At 53.7% G+C, this 16,025-nt stretch overlaps 6 protein-coding genes across 6 annotated transcripts; 2 read left to right on the plus strand and 4 right to left on the minus strand.

Moving 5' to 3' along the window:
- Positions 1 to 475: 475 nt before the first annotated feature.
- On the minus strand, positions 476 to 3,266 carry VTN00DRAFT_2287 (uncharacterized protein; the record flags this gene model as incomplete). The annotated part of the gene is made up of 5 exons (XM_069428488.1): positions 476 to 571; positions 659 to 2,777; positions 2,828 to 3,016; positions 3,071 to 3,194; positions 3,257 to 3,266. The coding sequence occupies 5 exons, from the start codon at positions 3,264 to 3,266 to the stop codon at positions 476 to 478; spliced, it is 2,538 nt and encodes an 845-aa protein (XP_069292989.1).
- Positions 3,267 to 3,912: 646 nt separating this feature from the next.
- Positions 3,913 to 5,840, plus strand: VTN00DRAFT_2288 (uncharacterized protein; the record flags this gene model as incomplete). The annotated part of the gene is made up of 6 exons (XM_069428489.1): positions 3,913 to 4,037; positions 4,111 to 4,557; positions 4,611 to 5,312; positions 5,372 to 5,627; positions 5,699 to 5,740; positions 5,814 to 5,840. The coding sequence occupies 6 exons, from the start codon at positions 3,913 to 3,915 to the stop codon at positions 5,838 to 5,840; spliced, it is 1,599 nt and encodes a 532-aa protein (XP_069292990.1).
- A 1,335-nt stretch (positions 5,841 to 7,175) lies between these two features.
- On the minus strand, positions 7,176 to 7,686 carry VTN00DRAFT_2289 (uncharacterized protein; the record flags this gene model as incomplete). The annotated part of the gene is made up of 2 exons (XM_069428490.1): positions 7,176 to 7,374; positions 7,559 to 7,686. The coding sequence occupies 2 exons, from the start codon at positions 7,684 to 7,686 to the stop codon at positions 7,176 to 7,178; spliced, it is 327 nt and encodes a 108-aa protein (XP_069292991.1).
- A 109-nt stretch (positions 7,687 to 7,795) lies between these two features.
- On the minus strand, positions 7,796 to 9,637 carry VTN00DRAFT_2290 (uncharacterized protein; the record flags this gene model as incomplete). The annotated part of the gene is made up of 4 exons (XM_069428492.1): positions 7,796 to 8,063; positions 8,133 to 9,020; positions 9,103 to 9,179; positions 9,239 to 9,637. The coding sequence occupies 4 exons, from the start codon at positions 9,635 to 9,637 to the stop codon at positions 7,796 to 7,798; spliced, it is 1,632 nt and encodes a 543-aa protein (XP_069292992.1).
- A 401-nt stretch (positions 9,638 to 10,038) lies between these two features.
- Positions 10,039 to 14,888, minus strand: VTN00DRAFT_2291 (uncharacterized protein; the record flags this gene model as incomplete). Its single annotated transcript, XM_069428493.1, has 4 exons — positions 10,039 to 11,499; positions 11,562 to 14,381; positions 14,441 to 14,543; positions 14,686 to 14,888. The coding sequence occupies 4 exons, from the start codon at positions 14,886 to 14,888 to the stop codon at positions 10,039 to 10,041; spliced, it is 4,587 nt and encodes a 1,528-aa protein (XP_069292993.1).
- A 209-nt stretch (positions 14,889 to 15,097) lies between these two features.
- On the plus strand, positions 15,098 to 15,999 carry VTN00DRAFT_2292 (uncharacterized protein; the record flags this gene model as incomplete). The annotated part of the gene is made up of 3 exons (XM_069428494.1): positions 15,098 to 15,446; positions 15,505 to 15,795; positions 15,893 to 15,999. 3 exons carry the CDS (start codon positions 15,098 to 15,100, stop codon positions 15,997 to 15,999), a joined length of 747 nt encoding a protein of 248 aa, XP_069292994.1.
- Positions 16,000 to 16,025: the final 26 nt, after the last annotated feature.

Consider the following 16,025-nt stretch of genomic DNA (forward strand, 5'->3'; position numbering starts at 1 on the left):
ATCATGAATTAAGGCGACGCAAGATAGGGTAACTTCACCAGTAACAGTCAAATGCTGTGTGTACGCAGCAGTATCCCACCACCACTAAAGTTTTAAAACGGAAAGACCTGCGACACGATTTGCTCACTTTGCCTTAAATAAAAAAAATCAAGTATTTACATGGAAATAAGCAGACACGGCTGAAAACAACCAACAAAAAAAGCGGTGAGGGTATGATGCTTGTTTTAAATGTGTATAAAAGTTTTGAATTAACATCCCCTCTCACTCGATCTGCTTTGCTTTGTTTTGCTTGCGCAGCTCGACCCAAATAAATTCCAGCTACCGCGGACTGGACCGCCACAGCCGCTTTCCGGAGTAGTGAAGTTGAATTTAATTACCTCGCTAAAGCATGCGTCATCAACTAGAAACCGACCGTCTAGAAGGTAATCAAAGTAAATACAGTAAATTGGTCATAAGACATGGAGAGTTCCTCTCATTAAGGCTCGGTCCAATCCACTTGCTCCGTAACTGGACCGGAGCCGTCCTTTGCGTAAGTGATTCGAAGACGAAGACGTAATTTGGGTGGAAGTGCCTGTGTAGAGAAGTGTCAGCAAGAGTTTACGCTTTCGGGCAAAGCCGATTGTCATCATTTATCAATGCAGGCGCTGTAAAAACTTACCCCGTTGATGGCCGCCACCTTCATTCCCTGAATACCCTCCTCTCCTGCATCCAGGTCTGCCTTGTTGATAGCGTTCAGCTGCAATTTCTGGCTCTTTGGTACAGCAGCCTGCAATCCAACGCCAGTGAAACGTCCCAAGTTGGAGCTGTTCCGGAAACGGGCAAGGACCTGAGCACCGCCGCCGCTGTTCCGCTGCACTTGGAGTGTGAGGAGCAATCCATTCTTGTCAAAGGCGGTGTGAGCGGGTGGCCCAACCGAGGGTGAGGGAACTGGCGATGGGGTGGCACCACCTCCCAAGCCTGCTAGAAGGTCTTGAGAGGCAGAAGCCTGCGGAGCAGCCGCAGGTTGCGGACTAGGAGCATTCGAGCCAAAGAGATCCATGATCGCACTCTTAGTGTTGGTTCCGGCAGGCGAGGGCGTAGGTTGAGGAGCGGGTGAAGAGGCGGAGTCTCCGCCGCCGAGGATGTCTGCCAATAGATCCGCGGTGTTTTGGGACCCGTTGACGGCAGGAGTCGTAGCTGGGGCATCGGAGCCACCCACGAGATCGAGAAGCATATCCTGCTCCGTCTGCTTGGGGGGCTTCTTCGATTTGTCTTTGAGTATTCTGCTCTGTCGCTTGTTCGTTGGTTCTCCCAGGACTCTTTGTTCTTCGCGTATCTCGGGCGGAGGCATCCTCTCCAGGACACCTCGACGGATCTGGTCATAGCCGAACAGATTGGTGTACTCGACAGCTCTTTGTTGGATCTCCACGCTCAGGTCGGCCGTCCGGCTGCTGAGGAAGCGACGTATCCGCTCAATCTGTGCTGGGTCTGACATCCGGGCAGAGAGCTTCATGGAGGCTGTGATAATATATTCCGTGACGATCTGTGTGGCGTAGGTGCTGTTAAGGATATTGGTGAACAGGTCGATGATGTCGCTCTCCTTGACTTCCTTGACCAGCTCTTCCTCCTCGTACTGCCCACCCCGCAGAAGATTATCACCATATTCACCAATAACCCATGAGGCCGCCAGGGTGAGACCCTCCTGAGTGATATCTTCCTTTAACGAGGCATACAGTTTCTGCGCGGCATAGGTCTGCAGTTCCGGTGTGGTCGCAATAAGGCGCACGAACGACGACAAGATCTGTTCCTTAACGTAGTTACCAGCCAACTTCAACATGCGCAGCATCGTATCCACATGCCAGCGTTTATTTGGTGCAAATCTGTCGGCAGCAATGCCAATCTGAGTCGTCATCACGGGCTTGAACTCGTTGTCTGCAACTTCCAAGAAAGCAAGCAGCTCTCTAACAAGGACTCTGACGTTACTCTCGTTGATCAACGTAAAGCTGAGGTCGAGCGCACGTCGTCGAATACTGATATCGGGATCGCGCAGGCACTCAAGGATGGTGTTGCGGTGTCTCTGGACGGCGTTCGGCTCAACAGCCACAACCTTAATGAGAGTGTTGAGGGCGACGTAGCGAATGTTGTTATCTTTGTTCGCAAGGAACTTTCCAAGGATGTTGACACCCAGGACTCTGAGGCCTGAGTCGGCTTCGATATCCAAGATCGTAAGGACAGCTTCGTAGAGGATAGCGTTTCCGACGTTCTTCGAAGACTCGGTGTTCGTTGCCACCTGGGCAAGAATGTCGTTAATCAGTTCGCTGGTAGCTGCATCGCCCCGTCCCAGAACTCGCAGGAAACGCAAAATCTTCACCTGGAGGAATGGATCCGTGATGCCGGACACGTCGTGCTCTGGAGCGTATCCGGAAGTCGTCAGACCCTTCAGCGTGCGGACGAGCCCGCCAGCCAGTGGCCGGAACATCTCAATCACGGCTTCGGGATCCTCTGTCTCTTCCGCTTCGCAGAGGTCGATCGCCAACGTCAACCCACACAGCAAGACGCCATGGTTCCGATCGGACAGAAGCATCTTGGCCTTTTCCAGGAAATGCTCCTGCAGATCCGGGACCTTTCTGCATATCCGCATCGCACAGAGTGCGGCTTTCCTTCGAATATAAGGATTTGCCGTTCCGATGAGGGACTCGATTTCGGGAAAGAGGTCTCGAGACATTTCGACCGACGCGATGTTGCCCAATGTACAGAGAGCAAGACCGACGACGTACTGGTTCGAATGGTTCAGGTCACTATCTCCTGTCAGCAAAAATTTCCCCACGTATCTGCGATGGAAACCGACTTCTTCAGTGAGTTTGTGACCAAGGTGAGAACCTCCTGATTCTCGTCTAACAGCAGCATTGTTCCCAAGTAGCCCAAGCGCTTGTCCGCAAAGCGCGGAGACGCCAGCAGCTTGAGACATTCTATCTGGCCGAAGTGCGTGCGCTCACCCAGCGTGAAGAGGTAAAGCAGCTTGGCAACGTTGTTTCTCCTGTAAGACCGTATGAGACGCCGTCCTCAATGTAGAAGCGACACGGAGGCTGACCGTATGTTGGAATCATGACTCTCCTCTCTGAAGGATGCACGGATCGCAGCACTCTCTTTCTGGACGACGGCGCGCTCATCTGCAATTGTCTTTGCGGAACGAACATTTCGAATAAATTGCTTGACTGCAGGCCGCTCAGCAAGCATGCCGACAATAGAGGATAAGTGGCATTGTGGGGAAACTCACGGGAGCTCATGGCGGTCGCGGGGACCCCCGACGGGGTGAGAACAGCAAAAGAGCGTCACCGGGAAGGGGAACGAGGGGAAGAAGGGGAAAAGCTTGCCCGCGCAACCTGGAGGAGAAGCCAGCGATGCTATCAGGACCGTCGCGTATCGGCGGATGCTTGGGCGAGCTGGCGAGGCTCTGCTTCGATGTCAGGCTTGGCGGGCCAGGGGCGTCTAGGCCCGAGCGGGCTAGCGGCTTTCACCGCCGGGAAAGATACTCCGGCTCCGAGCCGGCGCGGGACACAGTCACGGGACTCGGGGCTCGGCGTTTCCCCGTTGCGCCTTCCGTCCCGGACCCTCCGGAGGAACCTTGCTCCGTGAGTTGTATCAGCCTGTATATAGTTGCTGGGTCCCATATATATAGTTCTCCAGCTTAGGTCTCAGGGGTATCCAAGGGACACGGTAGACCATATTTCGTATATGGTCGGTGGAAGAGAGCCGTCTGCAGCGTTGCCAGGCTCCGCGGGTCGCCTGAAATCCGTCCAAGAGCTCCCCCGGCTGACGTAGGGGGCTTCACACTCCCTTGGCAGTCCTTTCCCTATCATGCTGAAAGCTATATCTGTCCACCTCCTGGATGATACCTGATCCTTTGACTTTCATCCCGTCGACTCCCTCAGGATGTCTACCTCTGTCGCCAACGACACGGCGGCCCAAGTGCTGCGGCCGCGTGCCGTCAAGCCCATGACGCCGTCTGGAGAGCCAACGGTAGCACATCTCGAAAAGCCCCCCACTGAGTCTTCAAGGTATGCACAGGACGAGGCTTACGGGACTTGAATTTGACGTTTCATAGTTGCTGACGTTTAGAATCTACGACAGTGGCCGCTCTACCCCTGTCCCTGAAGATGCGCCCCCTTCCGCACACTCCATATCCTCCGCAAGGAAACAGCTTCGAGCGCGCAACCGTCTCTTCCACACGATCGACTATGTTCCCCGTGTGTCCCACTTCGATCCGGAAAGCGACTACCACGACTTTCGCGGCTTCTTCACCCTCTTCTGGATCGGACTGTTTATCATGGTCGTCACCACCGTGCTCAGGAACATCAAGGACACCGGATTTCCGCTGCGGGTGAAAGTGTGGAAAAGCTTGCTGAATGGCAAAGTATGGCAACTTGGTTTGAGCGACTTGGTCATGGTCGCCAGTACGGCATTGACCTTGCCTATCCACCGTCTGGTACGAAACAGTAAAGGATGGCTACGATGGTCGCAGGGAGGTATGGTGGTACAGAGCCTGTTTCAATTAGTATGGCTTTGCCTCTGGGTCGGGTGAGTAACTTCAGAGGGGGTGAGGAATTGGGACGGATGTTGATGTCTTGCAGCTTGCCGTTCCTGCTGGAGTGGACCTGGACCGCTCAGGTATTCTTCACACTCCACACCCTGACTCTTCTGATGAAGATGCATTCATACGCATTCTACAATGGACACCTGAGCGAAACGGAGCGTCGCCTGTCAGAGTTGGACAAGCCTGAGTCCGCATCGATGGATGCAGCTGTACGCTACCCCAGTTCGTCTATTCGACTACACCATGTGGACCGAGAGGATGAGTCCGACAAGCCTCAGTCGCTTGCCCAGCTCCGCGAGGATCTAGCTACAGAGCTTACATCGCCAATGGGACATGTAACATATCCGCAGAACCTCACCATCGCCAATTACACGGACTATGTATTCTGCCCGACGCTCTGCTATGAGCTTGAGTACCCAAGAACGCCAAGGACGCGCTGGACGCAGGTTTTTCTAAAAGCTCTGGCCGTGTTCGGATGTATATTTTTGCTGACCCTGACCTCGGAGGAGTTTATCGTCCCTGTTCTGGGCGAGGCGAGCGTGAGACTTCAAGAGGTTCAGAGCGCTTCTGAAAAGGCGCTGATTCTCGCTGAGACGATCAGCATGCTCCTGTTCCCGTTCACTATAACATTCTTATTGGTATTCCTTGTCATCTTTGAATATGTGCTGGGAGCGTTTGCGGAGATCACGCGTTTCGCGGACCGTCATTTCTACTCAGACTGGTGGAACTCGTGTGACTGGTAAAGAACCCCCCGAACTGTAGCTGTCGGAGGACTATGGTCTAACCATGGTAATCCAGGCTTGAATTCTCTCGCGAGTGGAACATCCCTGTCCACCACTTTCTCCGGCGCCATGTGTACTTCTCCTCCAAGACCCATTTCTCCACCTCAGTGTCCATGTTTATCACCTTCCTTGTGAGCTCCATCGCACACGAGCTCGTCATGGTTTGCATTACCAAGAAGCTGCGCGGGTATGGGTTCCTCGCCATGATGCTGCAGCTCCCAATTGTAGCGGTCCAGAGGTCGAGATTCGTTAGGGGCCGGAAGACGTTTAACGTGAGTTGTCGATTAAATTGCAACACCCCTCTTTATGATGGGGGCTTTTTGCTAACTGTTGTGCACTACAGAACGTATGTTTCTGGTCCTCCATGATCCTCGGTCTCTCGATGGTAAGCACATGCCCCAAAACAAGATCAGACATAAAAGACCAGGGAGTCGGAGTCTAATTAATGTCTTAACCAGATGTGCGCTCTCTACGTCCTGGTATAAAATATACCTCGAAAATTTGTTCCTTCGATGTACAATATATCTAGATACCCGCCGTCGATTGTTGTTGTCATTTAGAGGTGATTCGCGAGTTTCTGGGTTCGTGGTACAGTAAGTTTCAATTTTTTGAGAAACCGCGGTGCCTAAGAAGGCGATAATAATACCCAGCCGCGTGGTGGGAAGATTCAGCTTTTATCGGCGTTGTGGTCGGTCTTTTTTGTCAATACCTATATATAAACCATGGTTATACCTTGATTCCCCTCTCCGTCAGCTGTACGACGTTTCTATTCACGTAGACGTTGTGTCCCTGGCGTCACTTTTTGCTTGTCTATTTGTCTTTCCTTGTTGGCTATTTGTTGTTACTTTCTTCGAGCTGTGTATTATTACTTGTCTATTTTCATGTTCGGATTTCTCTTCTTTATAGACTGTCGCAGCAATGCAGCAAGCGTCACTGAGGTAAGGATGCCTTGTTTCCTTTCCTGCTTGCTAGCTGGTGATGGCCAATCTAATTTAGATCTATCAGGGGTTATCAATAGAGTTGTTCTTTTCTTCAAATAGTTTAGATTATATTAGATTAGAAGTAGAAGTAGAGGTAGTACTGTAGTAGTTTTCAATATTGATATCTGATCTAGCTGACCATCCCGGTATTTTACAGTACCTAAGCTCTGGCTGCAGAACCTACTATATTAGCGGTTTTAGGCCCCGGTAGGTAGACTCGCACCATTCCATTTCCAACCCCCGCCCGGGTTGGGACCCGCAGGGACCCCTTCCGGACTAGGTAGGTCGTTTCTCGATACCTACTAACGGCCGGCTTTTGACCTTAAAAGTCAGTGATTACTATATTTATCTTTCATATCCAAAATAAGAAATAATGGTAGGTGGATTAAGATTCCCTCAGTCCCAGATCTTATGGCCTATCTTATATCTCCCTCTGTACGGAGTACATAGATCACCCCCAGTACAGAAGTAGCGGCATTGCAATAATACTCTAGATGCATTACACCTATATAGGTACCTTAGGATTCGGGGCCCGAGATAGATAGATAGATAGATATCCCCCTGGTCGTACCTAGCTACAGCTACTGGACAGTACACACGACGACATCGATCACGCTGTCCCGAAGCCCGTTAGTATACTTTCTTCGCGTGTATTCCTTTTGGTTTGTTGGTAATTCTGTTCTATCGTTCATGTCTGATCAGATAAACTAACAAACGGTAGTACATACATCAGAAACAGGACAGCAGTATGGCCATAGACGGTGGCATCTCGAAGTACACTAAACAGCCATTAGTTACCTCTTCAATGTATACTAAAAATTGAGTCGAACTGTCTCTTCATCATAGCATGACTCGTTTAACTGTCTTGTCTGTATTGTCTTGTATTCTCAGTCTATGTATTCTTCTTGATAGATAGGTAGGTTGATAGATATATAGTAGCTTAGTTTCCACCCAGCCACCAAAGAAAACTCCTATTCCAAGAACAAAAGAGGTCGTTGAATCCCACCCATGAGTTTCAATCCCATGCAAAAGACAAAAGCTGACTGACTAACTTAACCCAGCGCATCTCATAAACCCAGTAAGTAGAAATAAAGCAATCTCCCAGATTTGGAAAGGAAAAGAAAACCACACAACTTCCCAGTCACTGTTCCGGTATGCAATATAACGATGACAGTCCGTTATCATGCGGCAATTATATATCTGTCTGGATATACTGAATTCACGATGTGATGGTGTATGCATGCAGGTAGTATCCGTGGGTATTCATATAAAGAGGGTGCTGAAGAAGATGCTGCTGAAATTCATAGTCGATGATGGCTCGCAGCGACAATAACACATCGAGATTGAACATCTCGTTTCCAGAATCAGAATGAGGTCGTACGTTGAAGTGGTGACTTCATACGTCCCACTAACACATGCAATGACTCTCATCCCTTTTGGAGTTCTTCTGAAAGAAGAGCTTAAAGATGTTCAATCGGTTCCTCGGGCAACAGCTCCTCCCGACGACTTCTGGGAATGCACGCCCTGAGGGGCGGTCTCACAATGTCATTGAACAGGAATGTGCCGTAGACGAGCAACGCAAAGCCGACGACCTGCAGCCACTTGAACGACTCCCAGCCGAGGACAAGAGATACAAGCCAGATGAAGAGTGTGCGGCAGGTATCAATCGTGCTGCGGGAGGTGGCGGAAACAGAGCGGGTGACAGACAGGCCAAAGTAGTTGAAGCCACTGTAGGTGAAGAGGACAGTTAGCCTGAGAATCAGAGATATAAAAGCTAAAAAGGTCAGCAATACATACCCAATGCTGATCATGATCAAGATACTGGTTATGGCGACAACTCTGTTGCTCGTAACCTGGCGCCAACCCTCCTTCGCATCAAAATATCCATATCTACCCGCCTCCGTTCGTCCCACCGCTAGGTGCAGTATGATCATGCCGACGATGGTGACCAGGAAGCCAAAGACGCCCTCCCAGCCGACAACCTTGAGCGGCTCCATGGCATAGTTCTCTAGGATCCACTCCTCCAGTACAAACTGTAAGGCGGTGAAGATCTGAGCTCCAGCGATCAGGAGAACGCCGACGATTGTCCGCACGGCTTCAGGCGTTCTTGCAGCGGCGTGGACATCTCTCACGATGTGCGAGATGGCTGCCATACCACTCTCCGGTGCGTCGCTGGGGGCGTGGCCATTATCTCCAAAGAGCGCACCAGCAAGACCGACGAGTCCAACACCGAGGACTACGACCACCAGAGCGAGCCACTGATACAGGTAGAGCTTCCGGCGGAGGAATAGCACGCTGAAGAGCCCAACAAATAGGACGAGCGCGCCACGCGTCATCTGGTAAATGCTCGCGACAACGAAAAGCAGCCCGACATTCATGAGAGTCGTACCGGCGATGTCGCAACACGCTGGCAGCGCCAGGAGCAGGATCTTCCACCCCTGGAGCCTTATGCGTGTGTCGTCACTGGGAAGCAGGGGCTTAGCAGTAGGGTCGGAGCTATCCGGTCCATCCAATGTGTGATCCTCCTCATCCTCGTAGTCGCCAGTGTCAGCACCAGGGACGCGCCGGTAGCCACCATCGAGGAGGGGCGCGGTTTGAGACGAGCGGGAGACCACATAGCGGTTGTAGAGGTAGGAACCAAGGACGACGATCCAGCAGCCGATTTCTCCGATGAACATTTGTGCACTGTTTGCGTAGGAGTCATCCACTCAAGCCCGTCACGACGACCCCCCAAAGAGGAGAAGGAAGTAAGGACCGGAAAACCTACGTCTGAATCACCGGCTGTTCAAATAGCTTCCGCTCCTTCGGGTCGGGCGAGTCGCAGTTCCGTACACATTGCATGTCCTTTCGATCTACATCAGCGAGAGCTCGAGCAGTCTGTAGAGACAGGTCCAGTCACAAACCTGATACTTGCTCAGAAGGGTATTGCAGACACCCGTCACGAGCATCATCGTGACGAGGAATGGAATGACCGCCTTGAACGCCATCTTGTCCGGTGGACGTCCGTACGACTGGCGGAGTGACGGACGGGGAGCTGGGGAAGCTGGGGCAGCTGGGGCCGGAAATAACGGAGGCGTCACGGGAGAGTGGATGCTCGAGAAAGGTCTCCAGAAACCTGCAATCAGAGACAGATTGCAGGACCGGGAGATGGAATCGTGGTCAATAAAGGTCCGTCCCTGACAGACGGTGATGTTGAACGAAGTCGAAGGTGGAGAGAGACAGAGAGGCAGAGATGACGGCCGAGGCAGGGCGGTCGAGCACGCGCGCTTATCGGTGATCGACGCGGCTTGGCAGCGACCCATGGGTCTACCTACGTCAGACATAACCTACTATCGGATATACGTCTAATTCATGAACACTCTGAGATGGCATAAATTCTTCCCCTTTGGTATCAATGGTATATCCTCACGGGCATCGCGAAAATGAACAAGGAAACAACTCTGACCAAAAAGCCGGTCTCCCCCAGGTCCGGCACCTTGAAACGAAAGGCTGTCGGCGACTTTTCTACACCACTCAACGCCCTCGCTGGTCCGACAAGAATCGACACAGAAGAACAAGAAAACAAAAGCGGGACAGAAAAGCAAAACCCCCTTGTCCAACACACCCTGTAGTGTACAGCTGTCGTCCATATATACGCCTAGGAAACAAACCGCGTCCGTGTAGATAGCCTACGTCATAACCGCTCTCATAAGATTACACCAGACTAGATGGGGTAGATGGCCATTGCACCGTCGTCAGCGTTCATCTCCGCCTCTTTTCGGTCAATCATCTCCCAATCGATATCGTCCCACGGCTCAGTCATGAGCAGACCACCCTCGAGCCGGCCAGGAAGACTGAACCAGTCCACCGGAATCCAGTTGTCATCGCCGACACCGCCAATCTTCACATCTATCTCATCGTCCTTCGAGGATTCACTGTCCTTTGGGGTTTGTGTGCCGACACCTGTGTCGACCGAATCCGGGGTATCCTTGGATTGAATCTTCGTGAACATGTCCGAATTGAGGAACTCGTCAATCGGATCGAAGCCCAGCCCGCGCAGGTTTTCATCTCCAAAGTCCACAAAAGTATCATAGATGGCCTCAAGAGAAACACTGCTGTCCGCCCACGGGCCCTTACCCACGGCATCCTCTGCCGGCTTCCCGGCTTCTTTCCTCCCGTCCTTGCTCGGGATGGGCTTCATGATAGATGGACCTCCGGCCACCTTACCCGAAGGCATTCTGGGTGTCTGAAGCTGGTTTGACGCCGGAGAGGTCGACTTTGGACCGGCTTGGCTCGGCACGCGGCCCATGGGGGTGGTCCCTGCGGTCGCCGGGGTTGTGCCCTCGGCCTTGATCTCCGGTTTCACAGCAGCAGGTTTATTAGGTGCTTGCTGCACGTCTGCTACCGTGGTAGGAATTTTCTTCGCATCCTGAGATTCCGCCTTGTCCTTCTCTTTCAGGAGACCCGTGCGGAAACTTTCAAGGGCATATTCGGCTGGGTCAGCGATCGGCTCCTCGACCTTGTGGCTCTCCTCCACGTGCTTGTCCAGGGCCGTCTGTGTCGTAAAACCTTTCTGGTAATACTGACACTCGGGCACAGTGCACTTAAAGGGCCCAGCGGGGCTTGTGGGCACTTTCGTGGCATCTGCTGGCGCTTGCTTGGTGGGTTGGGTCTTCGCAGCTGGAGTAGCCGGTGCCTGTGCCTGACCGGGAGTAGCAGCAGCATTGGTAGGATGGGTCTGCTTTCTCTTCTTGGGCGCAGGAAGCTTCAACTTTTCCGGAGGGAATCCTCCCGAACCGTAAGCATGGGGAACACCCTGGGGGGACACAGCTCCCAACGGGAATGGCGGTTGCGCTACAGTAGGTGCTGCGGGAACATTTTGGCCTTGCGTCCACCTAGCCTGTCGCAAGGCTTCCTCCTGTTGCTCAAGCCGCTGAAGATTGCTTGCATTAAGAGTCATGTTCGTTTGGGTGCTCTGCTGTGCAGCTGCAGCTGCAGGACCTTGTGGCACTGCAGGCCTCGGTGCACCAGGCTGGTTTTGTTGCTGATTGTGTACTTTGCTTATCATAGCAGCGAACATCTTCTTGATGTAAGTTATGCTCCCTGTGAGATATTCAGGCGTGATAGTGAACTGGTCATTGAGCGTCCAGTCCGATCCCTTGAACTGTTTCATCAACTGTATACGCTGTAGTAAAATGTCAGAAAGGATCTCAAGCCATATGAGCGGACAGCTAGCTGGTGACTTACCGTGAAAAGCAAGTTCCTCACGTTCTTTTCTAGCCCTGGGAACTTTGCGAACCACTGAACCAGTGTATCCATCCTACCAAGCATATCTGTGCTATCTCGGAGCTGCTGGGCCATGGTAGCTTTTTGTTCAGGTGACACGGCGACCGGCTGAGAAGGCGGCGTGTTTTTGGCGATCTCCGCGTATAGCTGTTTGAGTTTGTCCGGGAGGTGGCTCCACGCCTCTTCCGCAGCAGCCTTGGTAATGGGAGCCCGCGGTTGTCCCTGCTGCCTTCGCAAATGGGCTTCCAGCTGTGTGCGCTGAGGTGACATCGCAGCCAGCTGCTCACGGGTGAACGGCACGGTCGGTCTCGCAGGAGCGGTTGCTGGCGTCGGCTGAGTTGTCGGTGCCTGAGAAGCTTGCTGAGCCTTAGGGTTCTGAACCTCCACCACCTCATCACTACTTGGTCTCTTCTTCGAAGTAGCTTTTGCAGCCGGGGACTTCGCATTCTTTGCGGTTGCAGCCGCCTGAGCCTTAGCATGCGCTTGCTGGTTAGGCTGCTGCATTGGTTGCTGGGGCGTTGGCTGCTGTTTCATTTGCGGTGTGCTCTGAGGAGCGGCCGGCTGTTGCTGCTGTTGTTGAGAGGGCTGCGCCTGTTGACCTTGGTTCAGCGCCTGTGGTGCAAACGCCTGAGCCGCGGCCCGATTCTGAGCCTGCATGATCTGTCTCTGGCGGTTGTGTAACAGCTCCCTGACTTGCTCGTCTGTGTAGTCCTGTGCCTGAGGGCCCAACTTTAGACGGGCCATCTGAATATCATTCGCCGTGATGGGTCGCATGGCCGGCATATTCATTGGATGTTGCTGCTGGCCAGGTTGGAAGTTCTGTTGCGTCATGAACGGTGCCTGTCGGCCCTGGAAATTAAGCATAGGCATTCCATGATTCTGACCGTTCTGGCCCGCGTTCCGATTAGCGTCTCTTCCTTGAGCAGATATAGTTTGGACGAAGTGGAGCCTCTGGAGCGTGAGAAGCTTCTGAAGATCAACACCCTGTGGGTTTTGAGCCGCCCATTGCTTAAGTTGACCCCAAGTTTTAACGTTCTTGGGGACGGGAGGGTTCATGTTGGCGTTGGAATTAAGCATTGCCGGCGGGAAAGGTAGACGGTCCATCTGATTCATTTGTTCCGGTGTCATATCCATAGCCCCCCCATTTTGCGTCCGCATAAGCTGCAGCTTATAAAGCTCATTCTGCTGCTGACGTTGCTGTTGCTGCTGGCGCTGCTGCAGCGACATCTGTTGCCCGGGGAAAAGCTGGCTTTGGGCTTGTGTCCCGCCCAAGCCGGAGAGCTGTTGCTGCAGACCTATAGACTGTCGCATGTTCTGGTCATTACCGAGCTGACCGTTCAGCATCTGCGGGGTCTGGCCGGGATGAGACATGTTCGTCTGCATGGGCATGGACTGCTGAGCAGTGTTGGCTCTTGCCATAGCCTGCTGACGGCGCTGGCTCATCAGAACAGCATTTATCTGCTCGGGTGTCATATGAGATAAATGCTCCTGGACTGCAGGCGGCAAGCCGGGAGGAATCGGTGGACGAGATGTCTGCATCGAAGGTTGGCCTGCAACTGACTGAACACCCGGGGGTTGCTGGCCAACACCAGGTGCCCGAGATGGCGGCCGACCTTGGGAAGCTACCTGCGCTGGAGACATCTGTCCGGGACCTATAGGCCGATTCAGCATCGGCATCGCTGGACTCTGTTGGCCAAGCTGCTGCGATAACTGAGAATTGACTTGGCCTGCCTGAGATGACATTGCCATCTGGGCCTTATGCGCCGCTTGCGCGCGTGCCTGCGCTTGAGACTGGGCCTGCGATTGTTGGAACTGGGCGGCCTGCTGCTGAATACTCTGGGCATTTTGGAGGGACTGTTGAGCAAGGAAATGCGGATTCATGTTGGCTCTATTCACATTCGGCTGGCCGTTTTGTCCAACCTGCTGCCCGCCCTGGAACATTCCTTGGGGAGTGGTAAACTGCTGTTGGTTTATCTGAGAGGAGCTGGCAGGCACAACGAGCTGGCCCGCTTCCTGTGAACGGAGGCCGTCCGCTTGCTGCCCTTGAATGTTCTCGACATTGCCCATGAAGGAGGCAGGATCCAGATTCTGTTGTCCATTGAGCGGGACCGCCGAGTTTCGTTGTAGACCCATCATATTCTGAACCATCTGCCGTTGTTGCGGATTCATCATGGGGTCACCCATCATTGCGTTGCTGGGATCCGCACCACCATTCTGGGCGCGGGCCATATTCTCCATGCGATTGCGCCTGGCTCTCCTCAGTTGAGCCAGAGCCTGTGAGCGAAAGAAATAGGTTAAAGGCTCGATATTCTTCGCGGCAAGATACTGTCTCTGTTCCGGAGACATATTCTGCAGGTTCATCTTGATCTTCTCCATATCTCCGGGGGAAGTTTTCGCGAGCATCTGGTTAGCCAACCGCGAAACCTGTTCGGTCTCCTGAGGAGACAGCATGCTGAGATCGTCACGTGGCTGGATACCACCTCCCGGACGCTGGTGAGGGTGTCGCTGCTGCTGCTGCTGCCGCTGCTGTTGTACCGCGGCCTGCTGATTGGGATCGTTCATAGCCATCGCGAGTTGCTGTTGGACGGGGATTGAAGACGCTTGCATGGGTCGGTTCATCTGCGGAGGGAAATGAGGCTGCACCCGATTCTGACGCATGCCAGGCATGCCTCCCGCGGCCCCCGCTTGTTGCATCATTCCACCTTGCATGACTGCCGCCTGTCGTTCTCTTGTACCTCGGATGTGATCGAGCTTGTCCCTGCACTCCTTCTCATAGTCACCCTGGAGAGATGAGAGTTAGGATCTCGCACGAAAGAGCTTTCTGTCAAGGATAGCCGTACTTTTTCTCTAGCCTCTCTAAACGCCTTCTCTTCAAAACTCAAGGCAGACTGTACGACGCTTCCAAGCTCAATCGGGGGCTGAATCAGACGCAGAGAGGATATCCTGAAAATACAAGTCAGCCTGTAATGCAAGAATCAAAAAGCGATCGAGTGCCTGCAGCGTCTTCTCGAGGGGAGAGGACGAGCATGGTTACGGACGATCCAACAGGCGCGAGCACCAGGGTTGACCGCGTAGAGTCACTTACATTTGGTAGACCTTCATGGCCCGTTCTTGCACGGAGACCTCTGCCCTCCATCCTGTGAAGGGGCCCTGAGACTGCAACACCCGGACGACATGCTTCATAATCACCTGAAAATTTTCGTTCTTCTGGGGAACTTGCATCTGGCCATGGGGTTTCGCCCCGCCAGGCATGCCCCCGCCGACATTGGAAAAGTTTGCGGGATTCATGTCAGAAGCCCCAGTGACGGGCAACTGGGGACGGGTCCGCGATAAACTTCCTTTGACGTCAGCATTCGCCGGAGACGCCAACACTCACACCATGCGATGCACTCGTCCAGCCAGCTCTGGAGGATAAGAGAAAGAGCTTCCCGGGAAACACGGTGGAAGCAGTCAGAGTATACTCTGTTTTGCCACGAGAGGAAATCGAGAGAGGAGGAATGTCTGGCGTCGGAACGGAGTTGGATACGCAGGATGACACACGCACACAGGTACGAGGCGAGCAGGCCAGGCAGCGGGCAGGACGGGGCACGCGGGTGACGGAGGCCAGCACAGCAGGACTGTTCGGGCACCAGTCAGTGCGGGCGTTGGCGGGTGGCAGGCGACGCTTCGACCGGGGCGGCCGGACGAGGACAGGCAGGGCGTATATTGGGCAGACGCGAAGAGGCAGAGGCAGTGCTGGGCAGGAGACAGGAGTATCGGTGAGGACAGATTCGTGGCCCGGACTGAACGGGGTGGGAGGAGCACAGGCAATGGACAACAGCCGCAGCAGCGCAAGCTGTGCGATCTGTGATTGAGGGTGGGAGGGCGGCTCTGGGCAAATAGAAGGCTAGGCGGGTACCGACAGGGATGACGGTGTTTCAGTCAAGCAGGGAGGGGAGAGCGGACGGGGGCGGGAGAGGGAGAGCAGAAGAAGAGAGAGACTCGGGCGGAAGAGAGAGGATGGATCGCGACCAAGGGGATAGGAAGTCGATGGATGGGCTGGGGAGCATCCGGAGGTCGGCCGCCTCGAAGATCTGTTTGGTTATGGGCTCGCTGTGCTGGTGGTTGATCCTGTGGTGGTCCCTGCCCGTTAGCGACGGGAGCGATGGGGTGGCCGGTGGGACGGCGCTAGACCGCTGGCCGGCGAAGCAGAAAGGTACGGCCAAGACCAACCCCAGGAACTATAGAACCGCCTGCCAGCACTGTCCTGTGTGCCGTGTCCACCGCTGTTGACCACCGCTGTACACTGTTAGAGCTCGAGCCTGCTCTCATGCGCTTCTCTGCTCTCTTCTGTCCGACTTTCTGTCTCCCTCTATCAAGCGCTGCTCTGACGACCCCGAGGCGCGCCAAGCCACGCTAGGCCGCGCTAGTCCCGATGCGCCATCC

This window comes from Thermoascus crustaceus (assembly GCF_041956765.1).
Source record: "Thermoascus crustaceus strain CBS 181.67 unplaced genomic scaffold VTN00scaffold_1, whole genome shotgun sequence".
NCBI lineage: Eukaryota > Fungi > Ascomycota > Eurotiomycetes > Eurotiales > Thermoascaceae > Thermoascus > Thermoascus crustaceus.